The 23704-nt window shown below is 34.8% G+C and overlaps 1 protein-coding gene and 1 long non-coding RNA gene across 3 annotated transcripts in view; one reads left to right on the top strand and one right to left on the bottom strand.

The window, feature by feature from the left end:
• LOC147873957 (uncharacterized) overlaps positions 1-23704 on the top strand; it is a 72324-nt gene that overhangs the window by 725 nt on the left and 47895 nt on the right. For both annotated transcript variants that reach the window (XR_015534919.1, XR_015534918.1), the window contains exon 2: positions 3057-3109. This is a non-coding gene — a long non-coding RNA (uncharacterized LOC147873957). The remainder of the gene's footprint in view (positions 1-3056; positions 3110-23704) is intronic.
• On the bottom strand, positions 2-23704 carry v (Tryptophan 2,3-dioxygenase vermilion). The gene is made up of 9 exons (XM_022069092.1): positions 23563-23704; positions 18802-18962; positions 16862-16929; positions 15777-15848; positions 6181-6318; positions 5510-5731; positions 4206-4455; positions 2009-2102; positions 2-1911 (listed from the first exon to the last, which is right to left on the bottom strand). The coding sequence occupies exons 1-9, from the start codon at positions 23586-23588 to the stop codon at positions 1716-1718; spliced, it is 1227 nt and encodes a 408-aa protein (XP_021924784.1). The 5' UTR covers positions 23589-23704; the 3' UTR covers positions 2-1715.

Here is a 23704-nt window from a genome sequence, read left to right as displayed (position 1 = left end):
GTAATGTAACATAAAACGAATAAGCAATTTTATTATTTCAGCACAGTTTATAGGTACTTCCAGTAACTTTATTTTCATTGGTCACTGGGAGTATAAACATCGGCATAGCAAATAAACAAATTTATTTCTGTATAGTTGTAAGAAAAATTAGGGTAAGAAACAAGCAGTAAATGTTTAAATAATAATGGTGTATGGAAGATACAGATGCAGTGTGGTTGGGGTAAGAATATATGAGGAATATTTGTTAATGGGTATGGAAGGAGGAGCCAAAGGCTTGTATGCCTTGACAATTTCAGAGTGGATTTTGGTGGGATCTTTCATTGCACATTGATCCATTTTAAGAAAAATGTCCATTTTCAATGAAAAGAATGTTTCTGATTATATAAAAATATTACTGTTTTATTTCAAGTGACCATTGTTTTAATCCCATTTCTATCTTTGTACATCACACTTTGTGGCTATTGAATGTCATGTTCTGCTGCATTGCTGTGGCCTTAAAGATATTTTGTCTTTCAACTTTTGTCTTTGTTATTACAGTTTTGCCAGTAAAGTGTAATCCAAACTCTGCATTTTGCAATGCAATCTCTTTCTAAAGCACTTTTTTGCATATGGTATATATTAGATTTGTGAAGGATTAGACTGTACATTTTAATACCACTGGTACTACTAGCAGTTGCGTTTATAACATGTCACTGTATTAATTTCAGATATCAAATTATAATGATTCCTGAGTTTTTTAGTCAAATGAATATATTTCCTGTGATGTAATTTTAATAAAAGTAATATTTTAACTTTTTCATACTTTACAAGGTTTTCCATCATACAAAGCTTAAAGGCACTGCATTGAATGAATTCTAGTGTGACTGCTTAATGTAAGCCCTATCAAAGAGAGGTAGTTAAAAAGTTCCAAAATTTGCTTTTCTAGACCGTGATGTCTATAGTGAGTTTTACAAAAATTAATTACTGTCTTATAATGTTGATGTTAACTTTTGAGTCAATTCACAAACATAGTTCATTAAAGTGTTTGTTACTGGAGAGACCTTTCTTCTTTTACATTATCAAAATGGTGTCTTAATGGACAAAACTGTGCCTGCAAAAATAAATTATAATCTTAAATTGTATTTAAATTATACAGTGCATATATGAAGACTCCAAAACATTTGAATAAGCAATACTTGACAATGTACGGGAAATGATTTATTGTGATCGCAGCGTCTGTAGAAATCTGTTGAATGATTTCTGAACTGTCAATAATGATGTCTATGCAAATCAAAGTTGAGGATCTGCAACTTGTTTGGCACTACACTTTGCCATCAGAGCATCTTTAATTTGGTAGTTTTAATTAATTTTGTTTTTTTTAACATCGAGTTTACATATAGATTTGGTAGAGCAATATTTTGAAAATTAACAAATTGCTGCATGCTGTATGTTTTCCTACAAAAGCTGCCAGTATCTGCTCACAACAAACAACAGTTTGTATTTGTTCTTAATTACTAACCTCACTGTTTATGGGGAGTGAAAATACTCCTTGCATTTATCCAACAGAGGTCATAATATTATTAACTAAGAACCGCTGTTCAGATGTAGAATCAGAGGAAGAATACAATATTTTACCTTAGTCTCTAAACTCCCCTTGAACACATTTTCTAAAAATGATTCATATATAAATTAAAAGTGTGTGTTGAATCCAATTCTGAAAAACTACATTAAAATTGTCAAATAGATGCCTCTACAGATCTTTCAAGAGGCTTATCAACTTCATCACTGTCTGTTGCGTCATTCCAGTTTCGTATTAGATCTCTTGAAATGGACAGCTTGCTCTTCATATGTCGTGTTAATGGTGGTATATACCCCCGTGGAATCAGAAATGTTGATAGATTGAATAAATCCAAAAACACTTTGTATCGGTCGCTAGAAAAAATTGTCATGGTATAAGATAGGATTTGTTTTTATACTAAAACATTAATATTATCAATTGATTACTTAATTTTATGTGAAACATTCTTACCTGAGTGTGGAACGGAGATACTGGTAACCTGAAGAACCGCCTGTCCCCAGTTGTGCTGAACCAATCATACGCTGTACCATAATCACATGATTGTCTGAAATTAAAATTATCTTGAAAGACCTGCTGCTGCTAATAGCAAAAGAAGTGTGTACACAGTTTGGTTCGAAAATTTAATGGAAAGAGGCCACTTTGGAGATGACATGCAGAAAAATAATATTAAAATGGATGAAGTCCAACAGTGAGAATATGGTTGTATAAGGCAAGGAATTTGTTGAATGGTCTGGTAAATGTTAATGGTTAGGGGGAACATATAGCGGATAGTTTATTTTAGTGAGTCCGTGTGACAAATTTAAGACTTAAAAGCAATCATAACTAGTTCTGTTAAAATATAGCATTATAATTGGATTATATTTTAGATCCTAATTCTTTATATTATTCATACATTTTGAATTAACTTGTATCTGGTAAAGTGCAGTCTGTCAGACCACTTGAATTTTCCTATTTGTTGCCAGCCACCTTCATTTTCTCACATTCAGGCATCCTTTTGTTTATATTTCAGTCAATGTGTGAGTTGAGTTAGTAATGTGACATCACAGAATCTCATTGTTTGTGATTTATTCTCAAAAGGAACCTTTCAGCAGCAAATTTATGGTGGCAGAAATTATCGAAAGTATAACTTAAATTATTTTTATCATTTACCATAAATAGTGTATTGATAATTAGGCTTACTTTCTATCATCATGAAATATATTATTTACAAATTATTTTTTTTACAAGTTTTGATGCATAAAACGATTTTTAAGACTACAAGAGTGAGGGTCTGTAGGAAAGAAAACATTACCTCCTTTTTTTTTGGGGGGGGGGGGGGGGGGGCAACATTTTCTCAAATAAATAAGGACTCTACCCTACAGCATTCTTCAAGAAGTAACATACTCTCTAAAAATGTCTTCTGGCATAATGTTATTAGTTAGAACACATTTGTATTGGCATTAGCATCTTCATAACTGTTTTATATAACGTTGTTATACTTGTATCACCATCTTTCCAGGGAAAACCATTCATGATGGAGCTGTTCGTTTCAAATACATTGGACTACATAGGGTGAGTAAAAGAACTCTAATTGTACTTAGTGTTGCTAGGTGACTTCCAGTAGAGTGTTGATTATCTGGGGCTCAATTATCCTTGGATGGAGTGGATTGTCTCTTATATGTAATTACGCCAACAGAAAATAAGACTTTCTAATAAAATTACTTTAAAAAAGAATGTTTAATATCTTATCATGTGTGTTTTATAGTGTGATTACATATATGTATATCTATAAACATGTACAACTTCTATTTTGCTTACATGGATTGTGATAATTCAAATAAAATGTAATTGGCATTAACTGTGCTTTTCGATTATCCAGACCCCTGCTTTCTCAGATTACCACAGATTATCAGCACTGTACTGTATTCAGATTTAGTGTGTAGGTATGTGTGAATGTGTATTCAGGATGAATGAATATAAACTTTGTATGTGTGTGTGTGGTATTTTATTATATGTCATGTGTTAATATATTTAATATCTAGTAATGAAGATTGCTGTATTCTGGGTTGTTGCGCTATGTAGTCTGGTAGATATTTAATGATGTTACAGAGGTCCTTGCTGCTTCCATCATCAGCGCCCTGATGATGGAGGGAGCAAGGACCTCTGAAACGACGATAAACATCTACCAGACTACACGGCGCAACAACCCAGAAGACAGCAATCTTCAGACTCACCGTCGTGAAAACCTCAAATCCTATCTAGTAATGAAATTTACAGGGGTGAATTATATGCACTTTTTTAATTTTCTGTATGTCCTGAATTTGAGTTCAAAGACTTAAGAATGTTAATCAGTTTTTCAGTACGTTGCATACATATTATGATTAAATGTGATAAACACTTGGCTGGTGTCTGAGTAAAGATAGTTTAGTTTATAGTTTTGAATTTTCTACCATGTACATTACTTATAATTCTTAGCAAAGAAGTAGTAGAATGTCTTAGACTCATTAACTATTAGTTTAAGAGAAAATAACTTTTCAGATAAGGGAATTAGTGGAACCCATAATGATATGCACTGATATTGTAGTTTTGATGAGGTGTATGTGGAGTTTAGTTTGAAGTTTGGTTCTGTCACTGACCAGCCAGTGCCATGATCATAAGCGATACTTACATCTCCATTTTGTTATTAGAGAATCAATGTCCATAAGTAGCGTGAGTAACTGGTGAGGTTGGTTAAATCGGGGTTCATCTCTATAAAATGTGATCATTATAGCTCCTTGCATAGCCCTATGAGAGAATCGTCTCTCTCCTCGTGATACAAGGGCTGCATGAATTGTTGGATCAAAGATAGAGTTAAATATTTCTTTGCGTTTCTCATAATCCATGAATCGATGTTGGCGAAGAGTTTCATTTACTTCTGCCTGATGAGAAAAAGAAAATACATAGAAAAAATGCTATGTTTTAACTGCACATGCCTATTTATCAGATAATATCTAATCTGATATTATTATAATGCATAAACATTTATAATATCAAAAGTTACTGCCATTACATCATTATGGTGGTGTGAAAATAATTCTTTATTTCTTTATATTGCAATAGCGACTCTTCTAAATTTATCTGTCATATCATTAAATGGTATACATTCCAGTGACTCACATGATCTTGTCCCATATGGAAATGTGTCATTTGACTGGAGTATTATACACTTCTTCATTTTTTCTTATAGAATGTCAAAGTTCTGTATAATTACAATTTGTGTACTTATAATATAATAGCCAATGTCTGTCATGGTTTTACTGGACAAGTACGGTGTTCATGTGATGCAAAAAAAATTGAAATTAAGTTCTAATGTTGGTGACTGATAGCAAGAAATTAAAGTGTGGTTATGGTGGTAGTCTGGAGTTGATTTTGTGTTTGTGAATTTAGCAGGAATTTGGCTTGTTTCCATTATTTTGGTTTCAACAGCATTGTTTATAAATACATTTTATAAAATTCTTACTTTCAGTGCAATAATTTGTATCACAAAAAGTTTAATTCTTGTCAGCTGTGATGGGTCATATGCTACTATATACATATTTTAAATATGTTCATTGCAACTTGACATGTCTTGCTGGCTTAGATATTCATTTACTCCAGATACAAATCTGTTGTTGCAAAGCTAATTACACAACAGGTGAATTGCATAAGAGTCAGAAGTTGTTTTTCTTACATACTGTTATATATTCACCACTGAAAAGTGTGGTTGCTGATCGTAAAGAGAGTTATATTTTACCTTGTTATTATCATTTTGTATGATGAGACATTTTTGAGAAAATTTACACTTCTGAGTTGAGGTTTATGTAAAGTATAACTTATACTCAGACAAAATTGAATTTGTCCAGCAACATTTAGTTTGGTATCACTATACCAAATTTAAAAAAAATCACCTTGAACATTCACTTTAATTGATGATATGTTGTTTTGAATCCTCACCTCTGCAGTTTTGCGCTGCTTGGCCAATAGTGTTTCAACAGCCTGCTTGTACTTCCCCCAAAAGTTGAAACCATCTGCTTCAAGTCCTGGAGTACGCTCCAGCCATCGCTGTACTAAATGTGCTAGTGGAGGTTCATTTTCAGACTTCTCGATAGCTTTTATTGCTTCTGGGTCATTTCCAAAGACACATGAATACTTCTGATTGTATTTTACTCGATGCTCCTAAATGGATAATGCAATTTTAAAAGAAACACAAACAAAAATGTAAGGAGTCATTATCTTTATAGCTACAAATTTTAAAACTGAATAGTGGTTTTAGCATAAATAAGCTCAAAATAGGTACATTTATGCAACAAACAGTGGTGATAGCCTTCAATGAATCACATCTGTATAACAAAAAAGTACATATGTGTTAAAAAACTGAAAGTAATTTTTAAGCTAATTAGAGCATGCAGCGACAGTGACAAGTAATAAGTTAGCAGTTTTGTTTAATTTACAATTAGTACTTTTTCAATAATATTTATTTCCTATTAGAATAATAACATTTAGAATATTAAAGGGTAACAACTGCACAGGTATTATGTCTGTACATTGATAATTGGTACACCAGAATTATATAATGTAATTCTGGGAATAGATTTGGTTAAATCAGTATGCTGAGTTTAACCAACCTGTTTAACACCTAATTTATTCTCTAACAATCGAAACTGGAGGCTCTGGAAGCCAGATGCTGGAGATAAGTAATTCCGAAAGTCCATGAAGTCCAAGGGAGTCATTGTTTCTAGGATCATTACTTGGTCTACCAGCAACTAGAAGAGAATACATGAATACCACATTTCAAATAAACTGATCTGAGAGTTTATGGAAGTAACAGGGCAATGTCAAATTGGGTTACAACCTTTTGAGACTTGCATTACAATGAATTTGTTAGTTAAAATGGGGTGACCATTGAAAAGACCAATTGAACACATGACATGTTCTTTAGCCTAATATATGAAGAAGGATAAATTTATTATCAATATGAATGATTGACATGTAAGTATGAATTTCACATGAGCTGTATTGTTAACCTTATTTTGAGTCACTTTCTATTATTAGAAGAACTATCATCAAAATGAGCTGGTATACATCGGTTACTATGGTAACTGCTTATGATCTGGATAATTGTGGTTCAGTCTGGGTATGTGTGTGTGATTGATAATTATTTTACTATGCTGAACGCATGTAATTAGCAGCTATCTAACCTCAAAAAATGGAAAATAAGAACTACATTGATTCATATGTATAGAACAGGGATACAGTTCATTCTGTACCATAACCTGTGTAATAGTAAGGCTGTACTTCTTGTTTGAAAATCCTCTCATGAAACAAAACTTGTATGGTTTCCATTGCAGCCGGTAAATCGAAACGTGAGACAAGGTGCTAGATCGCGCCTGTCCAACCTGTTTAGGGCCCAGAGCGAGTTTTTAACATTCTTATACAGTGGCAGACAAACAAGTAGTTACAGAGTTATGTTGTAAAAATTACTGATAGTTAAAGAGAATATAATCTACATTCTTTGTAACTGACATGTATCATATTGTGGTCATAGTTTCAATCCACAAATGAACATTCAAGAAGTTATTTAAAAGGATAAAATAGTAACATTTAATACACATCTCACAGGCCACAGTCACAGTAATCCTTATTCTGTCGAACGTTTTTGTTCTTGGTTCATTTAATGTTGCTTTCAATTACGTAGATCAGGGCAGGCCAAGATTTCTTCTCTCAGGCTAAGAATAATTTTCCTGTTGGACCCTAGGGACAAGAATCACCTCCAGGCACTATTTTTGAAAACTAAGAGCTAATTTTGTTATCTTTAGCAACAGCCCTACTCATCGAGAAATGACAATCGCCATAGTAGGGCCTATATGCTCAAATATAAATGTTATTGAAATATAAATAAATTGCTGTAGAGTTGCATATTGTTTTATGTTTGCTCCTGCAACAGCTTCATCATCTATGGTGCTTTGGCCCGTTTTTGGGCCCTGACCTCCCCCCTGCAACAGATTATATCTGACAATTTTTACCTGAAAAACTAGCATTTTATGTTGCGTTTTTTAAATCAATATCATACAGGTAAAGCAGCAGACAAGATAAGAATCATGATTTATTTTTAAATTCATCAGATTAAATAAAATAAATGAGGCTGTAGTAACTAGTAAGAAATTAACAAATAATTTTACAGACCTGATTATAAGTGGTCTTGGAGTGGATGTGGACTGTGTGCCACTAGTTGGATCATGCTAACTTAGTATATGCATGTGAGTATACTATATGTGACATATAAAGGTCTTGAAACTGATATGAAATTAAAAACTTGGCAAATTTCATATGGCCAATGATACAAAATGTCCTAAAATTTTTTGAGGTATTTAGCATATGAATGATATTTGAATTAAGCAATTACAGCTGTTTTTGGACCTGGAAAATAGATTGAAGTGGCTTTTTATCATCACATTTATAATAGCTTCTATATGTAAATACATCACAGGAAATATTACGCCAGCAAGCTGCACTCTATTCAGGTTTTTGGTCAGTGCTAAACAAGCACAGGTGGACTTTGGTTTTGGTTCTGAGGTCACTGACATCTCGATTCAGTCCTTGGTCAATGGAATATTTCCAACCTCAGGTCTCCTGAACATTAATAGGCCTACGTCATTTAGTACTCTAAGCAGATTACAGCTGTCCAGTCTAAGGAAGCCATACAGCTTTGACTTTGTCTTTGTGAGAGTTAAATAACACTTATTGTCTGGTCCATTTTCTATAGTAATAAAGACATGCATAATTATTTGTTAAGCTGTTCTGTAGTGGTAACATGACATGATGCACATGGGACTTAAGTCAGTTGGATCTACTGGAAAAAGTTAAACTTTGTTGATTTCAAAGCACTAATCTCAATCCCTGGATGTTAGCTCTTTCCAGTGGACCGAAATGACTAGATTGCGTGGTTTTGTATGTTGATGGCAGCAGAATCAGCTTCTGAGACATCATATGTTTTTAACGATGTTTGAATTTTAAATTAACACATGAAGGAAAATGTTCAAAAATATGCATTAGTTTAATGATATGATTTTGTCAAAAACCTTTAGATTTAAGAACCCGTTTTGTCACATTTTATGAAGTGTACTACCTATTGTTTATGTGCTGTGAGTGTTGATAATATTAGGACGTGGATGTGTGAAGGTTTCTAGGTTTTACTCTTGTTTTAGTGTGAGCAAGGAACAACTTACGTGCTTGACCACGTGTTTCTGTCGAATGACCTTGTATGACATTAGTGCAAGAATGATCTAACATGCAACGATGACTTCGTCGGCATGAAATTACTTTATTAATACAATGTGTGGAACCAAATATTTATATACTCCCTCCAAACATGTTATATATTTGTGAGGCAGTGTTCGTAACTTGAACTTGAATAACAACGATGCTATTGCAAAAATACGAACGAGTTAAATCTCCGTTTTGTTACGATCAAACCTCTAAATCTATAATCAAATTCTAAATTTCCTCTTACGTCTGAATCGGTTCATTATGAGTTGTATCCGTATTTTTAGGAATGTCTTCTTCTTAAATTAGATATAACAATGATGCCTGTAATAATATTTTCAAATTCCCGTTGATTTAATGGGTCGTTTATGGTGGATAATATTTATTGACGAATATCCGAGACATGTCCGATGCTTCCTAGAAGTTGTAACCTGTGTTGCTTTACTAAAATAAGCATTGACTTTAACCTGTACATTTAGGCGTCTTAGCGTCCCTACGTAGATCCCATTAAAATATCTCCGTTTGTCTGTCTATATCTATGAAACAGCTCGATAACGGACAAATGGATTTTCTTTAAATTTGATATTGAGAAGTTTTATAGAAATTTGTCGACATATTTAAATTTTATTTACAATCTTACAATAATGATAGACGTTTTTGCACAAATTTATTGAGTGTGGAATTTCCTAGCTATCTTAATTATCATAGATACTGTGGTTACCTTGGGCAAAAGTCAAATTCTGGCCAAAACGCCGGAATTGTTACGCTGTGCGTAAATTACTTAACTTGTTTGTAAGTAACTCATTTGCAAGTTGCAGCTATTTTCAATATGTGGATAACATAATTAAAATAAACAATTATAATATAGTGTCCTTTTTTAAATTACATGTATGACAATGAAATCTGTCTAAGAAACAAATATGGACAATTACAACTAAGTTATTTTTTATCGAATGTTATAAGTCTCACAATGTTTCGTAATTATTCAGTCGAACACAAATAGCCTAATTTGTATTCTGTGAGTTTTATTCTTTATCCGCGTAATTTCTATATTTAGTAGAACCATTTTTATAAATATGACACATTTGTTAAAGAAGCTACAAATAAAATTATGTGATTAATTAGTCGATGAGTCTTTGGAGAAAAATAGATGTCATAGTCAAAAATGTTGAATACCCCGATTTAAAATAAACTCATGACTCTTCTCAGACTTTTCCTAAGCAAAAGTACATTATTTATAAGCTATGTATGTTACTTTTTATAGATGCTTACGAGTTCGGACTACACACTGAAACTATTTGCTGTACGGCATTATCACGCACTGAGATATCAGCTTTGAGTCTCGGATTATCTGTCCGCGACAGTGCGTTTGTATTCAGCGTAATTAAACAATCTCTATATTTTAAAATGGAGGTATGAAATGCATCTTAAGTCTGGGTAAGGGCACATTTATCTGGGAATCAAGAAAGGTTTTAAATTTCTTTATTTTCAAAATTTTGAAATATTTGGTTCTTATGTGCGCCACTTTTCATCACATTTATAAAAACGGCATGGAAACTTTAAATTTCGACTGTGATCTTATATTTGACCTGTAAATTGAAAATCAGTAGATAACGTTACCTCAGTACGATAATCATCAAACGTAAGAACTTTATTCGAAAACGTATAATTTTGCTTGTAATATTCTGATAACCTACGACAATTTGAAGTAGCATTAAACCTATGACAGAATAAAGCAAAAAAGATATAAAAGCAACGTGGTGTACTTTAAGATAAACCACACTGTCACAGACGAGACACGTGGACAAAGAGACTTATATTCTACGCTAGAAGAAATATTCTGCGTATATTTCATCAGGGATCCATGACCCTATTGAGCAAAGGTCTACAGCAGATTAAAAGATTCTGCACTTGCGACTTTCTAAAATGTGATTGATCCAGATAACCTGTGAATGACGAAGGAACATTGCAATTTGGATATTTTGCTAGCACAATTATACAGCAGCGGTTGCCCAAGTCTATAAATAGGTAACATAGAACACACTTAAAAATTGCATATTAAAATATTAATAGTGTATACTTATAACTAATACTTTTACTGTACTACTACTGTTAGTGTTATAAATTTTACTTTAATTTTAGGCGATTTCTTGTAAAACTTCAGAACCCAGAAGAAACCGAAGAATTTTAGAGCTATCATTATAAAACGTCATAAACGCTGTTAGTAATGTAACAGTTACCAGGTTATGAGCTGAGCACACGAAGTTTGATAAAGCTATTTAATATGTAATTTATTTATTTGTGTCTTTCAATGAAGTTACAAAACTTAATATATAAGACACATCTTCGCCATTAGAGTTTTTGTATTTTCGTGGTGCGTACTTTTTTGGTTTATAAACGAATTGCGTTAGAACAATCTGGTGTTGTGTAAATATTATTCTGTCTAGGTCAAGTTATAGCGTTTTTTTGTTTTATCTAAATTCTGTCGTGAACAGATAACCGCGTTTAATACTGGTAGATGAGTCAGCTCTAAATCAATCAATAAATTAAGTCATCAATCAAAAGCATGTGATGCATTAATGATATTTGTTAAACCATGTCCAGTCCCACAACACGTCTGATGACGCAAGATTATTAAGATGTACGTAAGAAGGGCCTGGCCTTCACACACCCATTTGTTGCTACAATATCTTGAATAAAAATAGATCTTTTCAACATGCAAACTTATGTTATCAAACTCTTGGGATCAAAGTTGTTCTTGATGCAATTAAATAACTAGATTGAACAGGAATATTTAATATCGTGCCATATTGTATTACGAGAGTAACCACAGGTTTTTGTAGGGCGTTCTAGTAGTCTGTCAATTACGACAGAACAAAACGGGTTCAGTCTTTTTCACGACAGAGGAAATGCTCATTAATTACGTCTCGTCATATTGTGGTTTTTATGAATTCTTTAACACAGTTCGTTATGAAGAGGTCACGTATCTCTGTACATATATTTGAACTACGAAACTATTCGCAATTTTTACATCACCATCATAAACCGTTGCGAGTTCAGATTTTACCAAAATTTTTGTATTTCCTTTGTATTTTAATGTGTGCAACTAAAACTTTATTGCTAATTTGTATTCTTTTCAGCAGGCGTCACTGTTGTACGCAACGTTGTTTGTGAAGTTACGCTGGTTTTTAAACATTATACGAGGGTCGCTCATTAAGTAATGCCCCACATTTTTTTTCTCAGCCAATAATGAAGATAGAAAAGTGCACTTTTACATGCTTGAGATTTGATGTTTCCCGCGTTCGTGTACGGAGTTTCAAATGATTCCAACCGATAGCGGAGCTGTAGTGAACTGTTAAAATGGCGTCTGTGAACGACTCTCGTTACAAGCAACGAGCTGTAATTGAATTCTTTTTTGCTGAAAAAGAAACTGTGGTGAACATTCATAAACGTTTGTGTGCTGTGTATGGAAGCTGTGCAGTCGATAGGAGCACCGTTGGTCGCTGGGCTAAGAGAGTTAAAGCTTCAGGAAGTGAAGAAACCGAGCTCAGTGATCTGCCGCGCTCTGGGCGTCCTGCCACAGCCACCACTCCAGACATGTTGAACCGCGCGGATGCCATTATTCGTGAGGATCGGCGCGTCACAACTCGACAATTGGCCCAACAGCTTTCAGTCAGCAATGGAAGTGTGATTGCAATTATCCAGGCTCTCGCATATTCGAAGGTGTGCGCAAGATGAGTTCCACGAAGTCTCACAGCAGACCACAGGATTCAAAGGAAAATGATTTCTTCTGAATTGTTGGAGCGTTTTGATGCTGAGGGAGAGATCTTTCTGTCCCGGATCATTACAGGTGACGAAACCTGGATACACCACTTTGAGCCGGAGACAAAAAGGCAGTCAATGGAGTGGCATCATCCTCTATCACCGAGAAAGAAGAAATTCAAGTCAACTCCCTCCGACGGAAAAGTCATGATGACTGTCTTTTGGGACAGTGATGGGGTCATTCTTGTGGATGTGATGCCAAGAGGTGCGACCATCAATTCAGACGCGTACATTATGACCCTGGAAACCCTCAAGAAGCGTTTCCGACGAGTTCGGCCTCACAAGCATCCAGCAGAAATTTTGCTCCTGCATGACAATGCACGCCCTCACACAAGTCCGAGAACCCGGGAAGAAATCACCAAATTTGGTTGAACGGTGCTGCCCCATCCACCCTCCGACTCCATCTCTTTGGGCCACTTAAAGATGCTATCCGCGGAACAAGGTTTGAAGATGACGAGAGCGTTATTCAAGCAGTGAGGACATGGCTACGTGCACAGGACAAGAGCTGGTACCGGCAAGGCATGCATGCGCTTGTTCCACGCTGGCGTAAAACCGTACAAGTTGATGGGGACTATGTGGAAAAATAGTATGTGTAAGGGAAACATTGATTTATATTGTCACTAAATTTCAGCCATCTTGAATAAATATATTCTGAGGAAAAAAATGTGGGGCATTACTTAATGAGCGACCCTCGTATGTTCCCGTGCAGTAAATGTCTTACGTAAGTTTTGAATATGTCCCCTAATTTGTAATGTTCCAGAACTTTTAACAGTTAATGATCAACTATATCGTATGTGCACTTAAAAGTTTACACTTTTGATGCAACTCGCTTCTTGTGTGATTTCTACATATGCGATATTGTTAATATCGCGTCAAGTGTGTTTTTCGCTGGTACACCGATGATGACATTCCCACCAAATTTCTCGCAAATTTGGCAACTGGTCTTATATACATACAGACTAGAAGCCTACACTTTTTTATTCATAAGTAAAGAATGCTAACAACTAAGACGTGGATTATTTGTTCGAAGACTACAAATATAATGTATGTAAGATATGAGGTTTCCACAGCGGTGAGTATGAAGATTTCTGTCTTCTGGGTTGTTGCGCTGTGTAGTCTGATCGATGTTAACCAGAGGTCATACTGCCTCCGTCATCGCCCTGATGACGGAGGCAGTATGACCTCTGAAACGTTGGTTAACATCGACCAGACTACACAGCGCAACAACCCAGAAGACAGAAATCTTCATACTCATCGCCCTGATGACGGAGGCAGTATGACCTCTGAAACGTTGGTTAACATCGACCAGACTACACAGCGCAACAACCCAGAAGACAGAAATCTTTATACTCATCGCCCTGATGATGGAGGCAGTATGACCTCTGAAACGTTGGTTAACATTGACCAGACTACACAGCGCAACAACCCAGAAGACAGAAATCTTTATACTCATCGCCCTGATGACGGAGGCAGTATGACCTCTGAAACGTTGGTTAACATCGACCAGACTACACAGCGCAACAACCCAGAAGACAGAAATCTTTATACTCATCGCCCTGATGATGGAGGCAGTATGACCTCTGAAACGTTGGTTAACATTGACCAGACTACACAGCGCAACAACCCAGAAGACAGAAATCTTTATACTCATCGCCCTGATGACGGAGGCAGTATGACCTCCGAAACGTTGGTAAACATCGACCAGACTACACAGCGCAACAACCCAGAAGACAGAAATCTTCATACTCATCGCCCTGATGACGGAGGCAGTATGACCTCTGAAACGTTGGTTAACATCGACCAGACTACACAGCGCAACAACCCAGAAGACAGAAATCTTCAAATATAATGTAGTTTCTATGCTAAATGTAATTAATGTTTGATTTATGATAAAAAATAGCCATAACGGTCAACGAAAATCAGCTACAGATTTATTAACCATAAAGATCTACAATTTAGACTAGTGGTTCTGAAACTGTGGTACCGGTACCCCTTGGGGTGCTGTAGATGGTTTCCAGGGGTATCAGAAATCCTCATTCATATACATACAGCATGAATCAAACACTAGTTTTGAGCAACCTTGAGTCACAAATAAATTTAAAACGAAGTGAGATTGTAGAATTTCAGCAAAAGTAATTTACCTCCAAAGCTGTTGGTCAATCTCCTTCTTGCAAACTGATATTAGTTCACACAATTACAGCATTTAACATTAATATAACCAAGCCGTCATTTATTTTCTGTCAGAAATACAAATGTAGCTTAAATGTTTTCCAAGTTTATTTTACATGAGGTACCAGATTTTTCTTTGACTTAATTGGGGCACAAAAAAATTTGAGAACCTCTGGTCTAGACGGTATTTCTGTGCTTCAACCATAAGGCAACTAATTATTTTCAGACTCATTTGCGTCTCAAAAAATTATATCAGTTAAACTTTTCGATTCCTTGCTAAATAGGCTTGTTAATATTACATTCTTCGTCATTCTTTTTTCAGACTGTTTATGTCCTTCAATCTGGTCTGATAACAAGAATTATTGTAAACTTATACGCGTCAATATGAAAACGCAATAAGGATCGGTCGTTACGTTAAACCAATCAGAATTCGTTTTATATATATGACTATCCTTTCTGTCATTAATTTTCAGGCAAACCAATTCGTTCGTAATGTGTTGTTAAATAACCTTTTGACCTAGATACTTCCGCTGTTTTATCTGTGACTTTGTTAACCTTTAGCAATAACTAAAAGAATTGCAAACTTCATAAAGCAAAACTCTCATTGCAAAATGCGAATTATACGATATATTCAAAACAAACATTTAATAAACTAAGAATGAGTGAGATTTTAGATTCTCACATCGACGATTATGACAATTATTGGCTGTATTCTCGTTGTTGAGCCATGTAGTCTGATAGAAGTTTACCGACGTTTCAGAGGTGCTTGCATCAAGGTCCTAATGATGGAGGTAGCAAGTACCTCTGAAATGTCAGAGAATATCTGTCAGACTACATGTCGCAACAACCCAGAAGACAGACATATTTAAAATAAAAATAATAAGTAAATACATTAAATACATAAACAATTAAATAGCATATTATTAAAACTTTTATGGAGTCTTAAAAATTAATTTGCAACGCTTACCTTCAAAATCAAGACGATACGATTCATGCGTTTTAAAATTTCCTGGGATTGTGATTCGTCTAGAACGAGGTCCTGGAAAAAGAAGTGTTTTAAATAGGGAAGTATTAACCTTAGGACTAGTAATTTATTTTGTTGTCCGCATGTTTAGTTTGGTGGTGGACACCTTGATATTTCAATCTGTGTTTAAGTAACTTAACATGATCAACATTAACTCTATCGATATTATTTTCAGTTCTGAATAATTTTAATAACAGATAGTTATATTATTTTTTTAAGCTTGAGAACCTTCCGTAATTTAACATATTAACCCTATTATACCAATATTATGTTAGACATTTTCCATTATCTGCGTATAGGGTCTATTTGACTCCATGATGCTCTACTTCCGTCTTCAGGCGATTGATAGTAATTATACAAATTTTAATTTTTTATTTCATGATTAGTTGTGTCGGTTAGGAACAAACACAGAAGCTTTCGAATATTACGTCACTATACTAGATAGTAGATTGATAGATTTGATAGTATGACAACCAATCACCTGAGCGCCACCTCCCGAATCGTGTGTTTCATCAGTTAATGAACAATGTCCAACATAATATTTATGTAATAAATCGGCTGTTGCAACAAAATATTAATCATAGTTGTCCAGTGAAGAATATAATTTTTATTTCAACGGTAAAGACAATACAAAATACTGGGGCTTAGTTGGTTATTTTTGTTTAAAAATTTCTGTATCGTCTTCAGAGAATCAAAAGTCTATGTGACTAGATACTATTTTTTTTTACTGCCTAGACTGGATTCAGTCCCGAGTGACTTATTGTGATATGCATGGTGAATAACTGACAATAAAAGAGGTTTCTTATATTTTATACTTAAAATAATAATAATAATAATTTTACCATTGCGCCAAACTCAACTGTCACCACCCTATGAGGTGTGTGATATCCCTGACAAGAAGCACTTTATCATGACATCAGTTACTAAATTTGAAGCTTCGTATCTGACCAGACACTGCTGGAACTCGTACTAAAGGTAGTTTATATAAAAATGTATTTTCATAAACTTGTGATATTCAATATTCTCACCTCGGTATTAAACTTCGCTCGAACAGAATCCAGTTCAAATAATATTTGCTTGAACCACAGTTCATAGGCTGAAAATGAAGACAGATAATCAGATAACGTATTTCGTCACGTAATGTCGGGTCTTGTTGTTCTTTTGTTACTGTAACGCACTTACGTATGTGATATCAATATTAGAATTGTAATTTATACTATATAGCTATTGCTAGTCTGCCATCTTTATGGTTTCACCGCCATTTTGATGTTGTTATGATTCTTCAACTGACGTGTCCTTTGATAAAGGAAATATGTAATTAGCAAAATCAGCAAGAGGTGGCTCAGATTCGCATTTGTTTTACATTACGACTGTTCGTATCGATTGATCGGAATAAAATCGATATTTAATCATGCCTATGCATTTTCTTGGTCCGAAGAAATATACAAACCACCAGGAGGGTAAATATTCCATAAAACATTTATGAGACAATTAATTAGTTTACTTTTTATAATTTTAAGTCAGTTAAAATGGTCGTGCGGTCACAAATACATGGGTGTTCATTCGATCAATTGAATCATGGGTTCGAATCTTACTCTAGACATGGATATTTTTATATTTTTCTGTGTTGTGCTGCCCTGTGTAGGGATAGTTCTAGCAACAGGCCGACCCGCCTGTCCAAGGAGTCCTCAAAATGTATATAAAGATTACGAGAGTTATAAAAATACTTCTCCAAAAAGGCAAAGACTCATAGAGGGCTATAGGGCCCGTATAATAATAATAGGCTGGTACTATTCGTATTATTATGAACACAATTACATTGATGAAGATATGGATTTTAAAATTAGAAAGTAAACATTTATACAGTCGGTTACATAAGTCTGGGGGCATACAAGAACTGTATTGTTTGGCAAATATGAAAAAAGTATAATGACGGAAAAGTTGTAAAACAAATAGTTCCAGTCTAAAGTTGTTGAAGTTTTTTCAGAGGACTAGCCGTTACGATATCCACACCTTTACATTATCAACAGGCAGTAACATTTTAAGGTAATGTCGTGCTGATACGAGTTTGCTATTATTTTGAGTTTTCCGGGTTTCGTTCATTTCTTGTATCCTTGTAGTAACCGTGTCTTATCACTGTTGCGTCACCCTTTTCTAAAAAGGCATTCCCCTTTCGCTGTCATTCACTTTCCTTTGTTTTTGTATTTCCTTTATCTTGAACTCTTGCCAAATATATGTTCCTAATTCTATCATTCCTTGTCTCTCCCACTATTTCCCTCAGGAAATTTAATTTCTACAGCTTAAAATTTACTTTCTTCTATCTTATTACATCTCCATGTCATTAAAATTCCATGACTTACGTCATTTGTTCGTTTTCAGTTTAATTATCCATTTAAAAGTATAAATTTACCGTTAACTAACAACGAGAATGGCCTCGCATTGTTTCTTGCTAATTTATTTCAACCTAGAACTGAGTCCTAGGTAGCACCAGCATATTTACACTTAATACTACACCCTGAGGGCACTTCGTACGAATTTTGATCCAGTAGACGTGAAACTGCCTCGCTACACGCCATGTAGGCTCTTAGGGGGAGAGACAGTATAGGTCCTAGTCTTTCTTGACTTTGGCACTAGATGGGGGTGAGTGGTTAACGTCATGCTCTTTACCTCTGGAGAAGGGACCTCTGGTCTGGATGTACGGGCTGGAAGGTTTTGATGCAATAATGACATAAATCCCACCCCGTGTTGCAACGTTGTACGATTTTGAAGTGACCTTCAAGCACACAATTTGGTGTTGACTGATAAAATGTTTCGGAGGCAGGATATGAAAATTATTATAATGTTACTAGCCCTCTACTACTCTAAATATAAAATCATATTTTATTATAAGGCTTCCACAGTAAAATATATACGTTTCTTGTATCACCTAACATTTTCAACGTTATTAAATAATACTAGGCCTACTTACCTTGGTGCGTTATAATGAATAGATGTTCATCGTGAACAGGATGGTTTGTCCTCGCACTGAGCATGCGCTGTGCGTTCAGTATCTTATCCAATTGCAGATATTCACCATAAAGCATTCCAGCTTGACCATCAAGTTGATCTTCTTCTTGAGAAATATCCGTCCTACAATGAAAGTGTTCTGTCATTGATACAGACTACACTAAAATGACTATTTTGTTCACAATGTTTATGTCATGACGTGAAACCTAGTTCACAGTGAGCTGACGCTAATGACGTAGTAGAGTTACAGATAATCTGGAGGGTAATTGTTATTCGTATTCTAGACGTTCTGGGTTATAACCTGGGTCCAATGACGGTTTATCCTGGCTGAAGATAATCACAATTGTTTAATGTGTGTCTTTTAAAATTGTGATTCAGTTCTATTGTATCATTTGTTTTACCGCAATAAGATCATCAAATCAAACAAGGGACAAATCATTAAATTCTCTTATTATAAATGGTTATTTTCAAGAGCGGGTGTTTCCGTCACTTGATCATAGTGACCTCTCGGTCAAAAGGGCTTTGGAGATCCCGAACATTCAAGAGTTCGAATCCAGCTCAGAGTTGCGTAAAGTTAAATTTCTAAAAATATTAAAAACCAACGGTTGTCCGGATTTGAATTAAATTCATACAAGTAGTGTTGGACATAACTAAGTTTGTGTACAGAAATATTGGTTTAGTTCGGTTGATTCCTTAAACCGAAAACATATATTTTTTGTTTTCGATTTATTAATTAGGCGGTTACATTCATATTAATCGTTGTTTGTTTTTTTGAAATATTGGATGATACTGGATTTAATAGGACACGAAGTTACTTGTTGGGTTTCTGTTTTTGTAACGATGACTGACGATGCCCACTGAAAAGGCTGGAAAACATCAATTATTTGCATACGATATCAATTATTATTGACAGCATATTTCAAAGCCGTGAACTCAAACACATTTATTATTTACTTCTGTTTACTCTTTTTATTCTAGTCTCCTATTGTTCTATTCTATTGTTCTTTTATCAATCTTTTGCCGCCCTTAAATTTTACCGGCCTAGACAACCGCCTAGTTCACCTAGTGGTTAAACCGGCTGTGGCAGGCACTGTTCTGTACATCGTGGTTTATTCTTTTATTTTTCGCGCCATACGATATTTACAAATGTCTTTTTGTCATGCGTTTCATTGTCCTATAGAGGCCTTGGAATGGGTCGATCCCCTGTTGGGGAAGAAGAAGAAGAAGAAACCTGTCGCGTTTAAAGAAATTCTTGTTACAGAATTAATTCAGAGGGTCTAACCAATGACATTTGAAGGAAACAGTATCGTACGTCACACCTGTGAACCATCGGACATCTAGGAATATCAGAAGCTATGGTAGAAACTTATTCTGACAGTACAGAACTGATTACACGAACTTTTACTACATTGTGTGAGGAGTCTTATGTAATATAGCGGCAAAAAACCGTTTGTGTACAAAAGCAGGTGTTAACCGTTCGTGGCAGACTCTATCAGCAAAACGGAGTTCATACAAATTATTTTGCGGCAAGGAGTAGATTAATGTGACTTCATAGTCATGTTTTAACACCGCCATCTTTACTGCCATTGTCACTAAATTATGTTTCCAACTTTTAAATTTAAGTTTACTTTAATGCGTTTTCTAATAACTGTAATATACTCAATTACGGACGATAATGTGATGTTAATGATTACTTGATTTTTTTAGTATACATATTTAATCTTATGTAATCAACTGTTATATTCGATAACTCGTGGCTTACGTAAATGACAACTTGTTTAATATTCAGTGACAGATACCCTGGGACCCGAAATATTAGTAAGCAAACACAAATGTCACCTTATGGGCCTCAACGTATTTAACTTTTATAAATTTAATAATATATTTTTATTAGAAGGACAAATAAAATGAGTTTCGGCAACATTTTTTATATTCACTACTGTAATTACATAATTTATACTTTATTTAACAACTCTTTATCATCTCATGAGGTTATATGGAAAGATGACTTGACTTTTGAACTGGGAAATATGTGAAAGGAATCATCGTGGCCTGTTTTAAAATATATTTTTGCTGGACTGAGGAAAACACTAACAATATCATTCTGAGCTGTCCGCGCCAGGTCGAGAATCAAACTGGTTACTTCCAAATGCGAAGGAGGATTGTTAACCATTCAGTCTCTACATTTGATTACAATTACATATGAATGTTTTGATTACACTGATGAACTTCAGTGGCACAGAAAGTCTTGATAACTGCATTTATGTCTTCTAGTAATTAGTATTGGTTATTGACACTTTGGTATCACACATCTACTTGATTTATGTTGAGCTTATAAAAAGTAAAAGTAAAGTTTGTCCCACTACACGCCATGCAGGCGCTTGGGGGGAGTGGAGGTATAGCTCCTCTCTTCCTTGACCTCAGCACTAGATGGGGTGAGTGGTCAGAATCACGCCCCGGCCGGCTTTACCCCCGGGAAAGGACCCCGGTACCCATTGTAGAGGAGGCTGGGTGGGCCCCAGAGCCGGTCTGGACGCAGAGGCTAGAGGAAAAATCCTCTGCCCCCGTCGGGGATCGAACCCCGGCCGTCCAGCCCGTAGCTAGTCACTATACTGACTGAGCTATCCCGGCTCATGTTGAGCTTATAGTCAACATAATTTATGCTAGAACCGGTTTCATAAATGCAGTATGTTTTTTCACGTATCATATTCAGTAGTCGAAGTAATTATGTCTGTTTTACATTACAGTTATCAGGAAAATTCACATAATTTTCAGTTCTGAGAAGAGAATATAAGGTTTTATGTAAAGACGTATTAGGAAACGTACGAAACCTGATACTGTTAAAATGTTTTAGTATAACCGGGTATGCTGCCACTTTACGTATTCTTAAATATTGTGATAAATTTCATTATCAACTGATTCCTACTACGTTAAATTTTTCAGTTTTAAATAATTTATACTATCGCCATATTTGTAATTGTGCATATAAATCGATCATACGATGTCTGTATATTTGTTTATAATTTTTCCCATAAAAATTTCAAACATCTGCCTGGCTCTAATATTTCATTAGTTATTTTCAAAGTGAAAGCTGAATATTGATGCCACGTGGTCGTAGTGTTACTTCTTTTCATTCGAAAAAAAAAGCGAAAACAGAAGCTAGACGGCTCTTAAATTAGTGGAAAAACCCTTAGCCGAAATCTATTTAAAAATGGCGCTGATTTTGACAGCACAACAGAATAGTGACGTCTGGGGAATTTCAGTCAGGTGAGACGTCATCATGTAAACGTTTTCCTACAAATTTAGCAGTAAACTAATCAGTTTAGTTATTCATAACACAATCACTGATTATAATATTATCTCTGACGGTGGGACAGACTTTCAGTATCAAAACTTACGGGATCCCATCGAAATTGCCGCAAAAAAATATTACAATTAAATAAAATTATAAATAGAGCCGATATATGAAGCGTCATGTATATAAACTGGACACTGTCCAACATAATATTAGTATAATGAACCAACAACTGTCATAGAAGTATAGAGAATCAGTAACAACCTATTGATACTTCTCATCCAAAGATATGTAAGCAGAGAAACCGAAACGCAGTCTTAGAAATAGAAGAAACAGATTATGAAATTTTTTTCGATAATGTAATTTCAATTATTAAATAATAACAATTGTAAAAGGCCTCAGTAATTAGGTTTTCCGGACGTTTTAACTTCAACTGACAAACTAACAGATTTCATAGGGCACTTTAAAAATACGTGCAAAGAGTATGTGATCCTATATTACAAAATATTTTTATTTTATGAATATCTATAACTGTTTTCTGAAGTTTTTATTAGCTGTACACTTAATGAGATAAATATAAAAATTTATTTAGATGTTAAAATAAATTTCTAGTCCTGATTAACTCATGTGGCATAAATTCATATACCAATAATATTTTCACACAGAACTTAATTAAAAGCTTAGAACCGGTTTACGAATTGAAAGACCGGATAAAGAGAGATTTAGAGGCACTGAAGAAGAGAGAGAGAGACAGAACGTAATAAAGATATTAAGGCAGATAGAATGACGTGATAAGTGACTACTGAAATGAGAACAAACACAAAATAAAACAATGGGGATAATAAAGCTAATATAACAAAAGAATTTCAAATTTTCTAGACCCTATTTGCGATTTTACATAATTCATTCATCTGATACAAATATAGGCCTGCATGGCGCACACAAATGTGTTGTTTTAGAACTAATTATAACACGTTAACACGCCACAAAGGATCAGAACTATTGTTTTTATTTGTTTATTGAATACCCACTCCACCAGCCCCCGATCAAAAGCTTCAGATCTCAGTGTGACTTCTTTTATCTCGTGTAAAATTTTTCTTTTGTGCGATGAGCCTATAATTTATAGGCTTAAAATTCTAATTTCATTTCACAGAAAGTAGATAGTCATTACGAACCAACACATATTTCTTCAGTAAATTTTAAAGAATTTCATTAACACTACATTAGTTCCAAAATCGTTCAGAAGTTTCGGTGATTAAATATTCGAAGTGATTCGACCTCTCCATTGTACATTCATTTATCCACATTGTACAAAGGGCGGTACAGTTGTATTGATTATGATTTTTGTCGCAAATTCGCGGCGAATTATTACCCACGTCTTTCAGAACGAAACGGATATTTTTTTAACCAAACGTAAAAGAAACTTACCCATTGGTGAAAACACAGGAGTTCATTTTCGACTCGTCTTTCGTAATGTGATGTGTGTTAAGTATAACTGCCCTTCAGTGACGAGACATCCGCTTCTCTGTCCGGTCTACATAACAATGCGTCGTAAACTGCTACAGCTAAT

Source organism: Zootermopsis nevadensis, unplaced genomic scaffold, assembly GCF_977971745.1.
Source record: "Zootermopsis nevadensis isolate Lab colony 2312 unplaced genomic scaffold, Znev_1.0 Znev_ptg000012l, whole genome shotgun sequence".
Classification (NCBI taxonomy): Eukaryota; Metazoa; Arthropoda; class Insecta; order Blattodea; family Termopsidae; genus Zootermopsis; species Zootermopsis nevadensis.
Note: the sequence above shows the minus strand (reverse complement) of the source record. Positions and strands in the feature narration are given on the sequence as shown.